The 1,854-nt window shown below is 58.3% G+C and overlaps 1 protein-coding gene across 1 annotated transcript in view; it reads right to left on the reverse strand.

Annotated features, from left to right (window-relative positions):
• Positions 1 to 147: 147 nt before the first annotated feature.
• The window catches only part of LOC109926393 (O-sialoglycoprotein endopeptidase), a gene marked incomplete at its 3' end in the record, with an annotated part of 6,407 nt that continues 4,700 nt past the window's right edge, over positions 148 to 1,854 (reverse strand). Inside the window, exons 6-8 of the mRNA XM_048621210.1 lie at positions 1,486 to 1,564; positions 767 to 832; positions 148 to 238 (exon numbers count right to left, since the gene is read on the reverse strand). Coding sequence (XP_048477167.1) covers positions 148 to 238; positions 767 to 832; positions 1,486 to 1,564 — 236 coding nt within the window. The remainder of the gene's footprint in view (positions 239 to 766; positions 833 to 1,485; positions 1,565 to 1,854) is intronic.

Consider the following 1,854-nt stretch of genomic DNA (forward strand, 5'->3'; position numbering starts at 1 on the left):
GACCCCTCCGCAGTGCCCCCCACCCCGTGCCACAGGCAAATCCCCTCCAACCTCCGAAGGCCGCCATATGCCCTCGCCAGGCCCCACCCGCCCCCAGAGACATGGGCATCAACCCCCCCACCCTCCCCGGCCACCGGGTATACGTACAGCCGACCCCTCCGACGATCAGCACCTCCTGGGATCCACAGTGGGCCATTGCTCTCTCCGTGGTCTCCACCAACATGGCAAATACCGTCTCCTGGTAAAACACACATACACACGCGCGCGCACACACACACACAAGACAGGGGGTGGGTGGATGGTGGGGGGTGGGGGTAGAAAAAGTGTCAAACATCCTGGAAACTTCAGACAATCTCCCCCTCTCTAACTCTCCGACTTCTCCCTGTATACCCCTCACCGTCTATATCCCTCTCCAACTCTCCGACCTCTCCCTGTATCCCACCCCCCACCGTCTATATCCCTCTCTCTAACTCTCCTACCTCTCCCTAAACCCACCCCTCTGTATCTCTAACTCTCCGACCTCTCCCTGTGTCCCCCCCTCGTCTATATCCCTAACTCTGATCTCCTGTCTGTCTGTCTCTCTCTCTCTCTCTCTCTCTCTCCCCCTCCCTCCCTCCCTCCCTTCCTGTGCAATCTGTACAGAATCTCAGAGAACGAAGGGGCAGATTCGACGACTCAGCCTTGCGTCTGCTTTGCTGATTCGTGTCTAGGTGCTATTCTGACTGGAGTTGAACAATTTCTGGTTGTTGGGAGTGCTGTTCCCTACCTGGAGCGAGTAGCATAGATCCTCCGCTGTACACTGTCCAGCTGTTATCTTGCTCTGTGCAACCTCCTGGAGAACAGTTAACTATGTATTACCTCCACATGTTTTAAAAGGTTCAGTCATTGAGATGTGGGCATCACTGGCTGGGCCAAACAGTTATCGCCCCATCCCTAGTTGCCCCCCTCCCCTTGAGAAGGTGGGGGTGAGCTGCCTTCTTGAACCACTGCAGTCCATGTGCTGTAGGGTAAGACCCACAGTGTCCCTTACGGAGGCAATTCCAGGGATTCGGACCCAGCCGCACTGAAGGAACAGCCAATATATTTCCAAGTCGGGATGGGGAGTGGCTCGGGAGTTTCTGCAGGGCATCTTGTAGATGGCACACACTGTTGCAAATGAGCGTCGGTAGGGGAGGGGGAAAGGAGGTTTGTGGATGTGGGGCCCATCAAGCGGGAGGGGGTCTGGCTTTGTCCCTGGATGATGTTGAGCTTCTCCAGTGTTGTCAGAGCTGCCCCGATCCAGGGCAAGTGGGGAGTATTCCCTCCCCCTCCTGCCTTGTCGATGGTGGGGACAGGGGGGAGAGTCAGGACGGGAGTTACTCGCTGCAGGATTCCCAGCCTCTGACCTGCTCCCGTAGCCCCTGTGTTTATATGGGGCTGGGTCCAGATCAGTTTCTGGTCAATGGTAACCCCCAGGATGTTCACGGGGACGGGGGCGGGTCTCACCTCGATGTAGGAGAGGATTCCTGAGAACGAGACATCCATGCCCTTCACTGTGTAGGGCAAATCCACAAACGTTGTCCCCCTGAAAGAGAGAGAGGCAGATGGTCAGGGAGGGGCACAGAGGGAGGGTCAAGGAGACAGAGAGTGTGACAGCGAGATGTCGCCATCTCTCCCCCGCCTCTTTCCTCACCAGGCACTCTCCCTCACTCTCTCACACTCCTCCTTCCTCCTGCTCCCGGGCCACCACCTCACTCCGACACCCGCACCCCGCCCCCCACCTCCTCCCCTCCCGCTTCCACCCCACCTCCCGCTCCCACCACAACCCCCACATCCCCTTCTCCTGCACCTCCCCCCGCCCCAGCACCTCCACTT

Source organism: Rhincodon typus, unplaced genomic scaffold, assembly GCF_021869965.1.
Source record: "Rhincodon typus isolate 14 unplaced genomic scaffold, sRhiTyp1.1 hic_rhity00000123, whole genome shotgun sequence".
NCBI classification, from domain to species: domain Eukaryota; kingdom Metazoa; phylum Chordata; class Chondrichthyes; order Orectolobiformes; family Rhincodontidae; genus Rhincodon; species Rhincodon typus.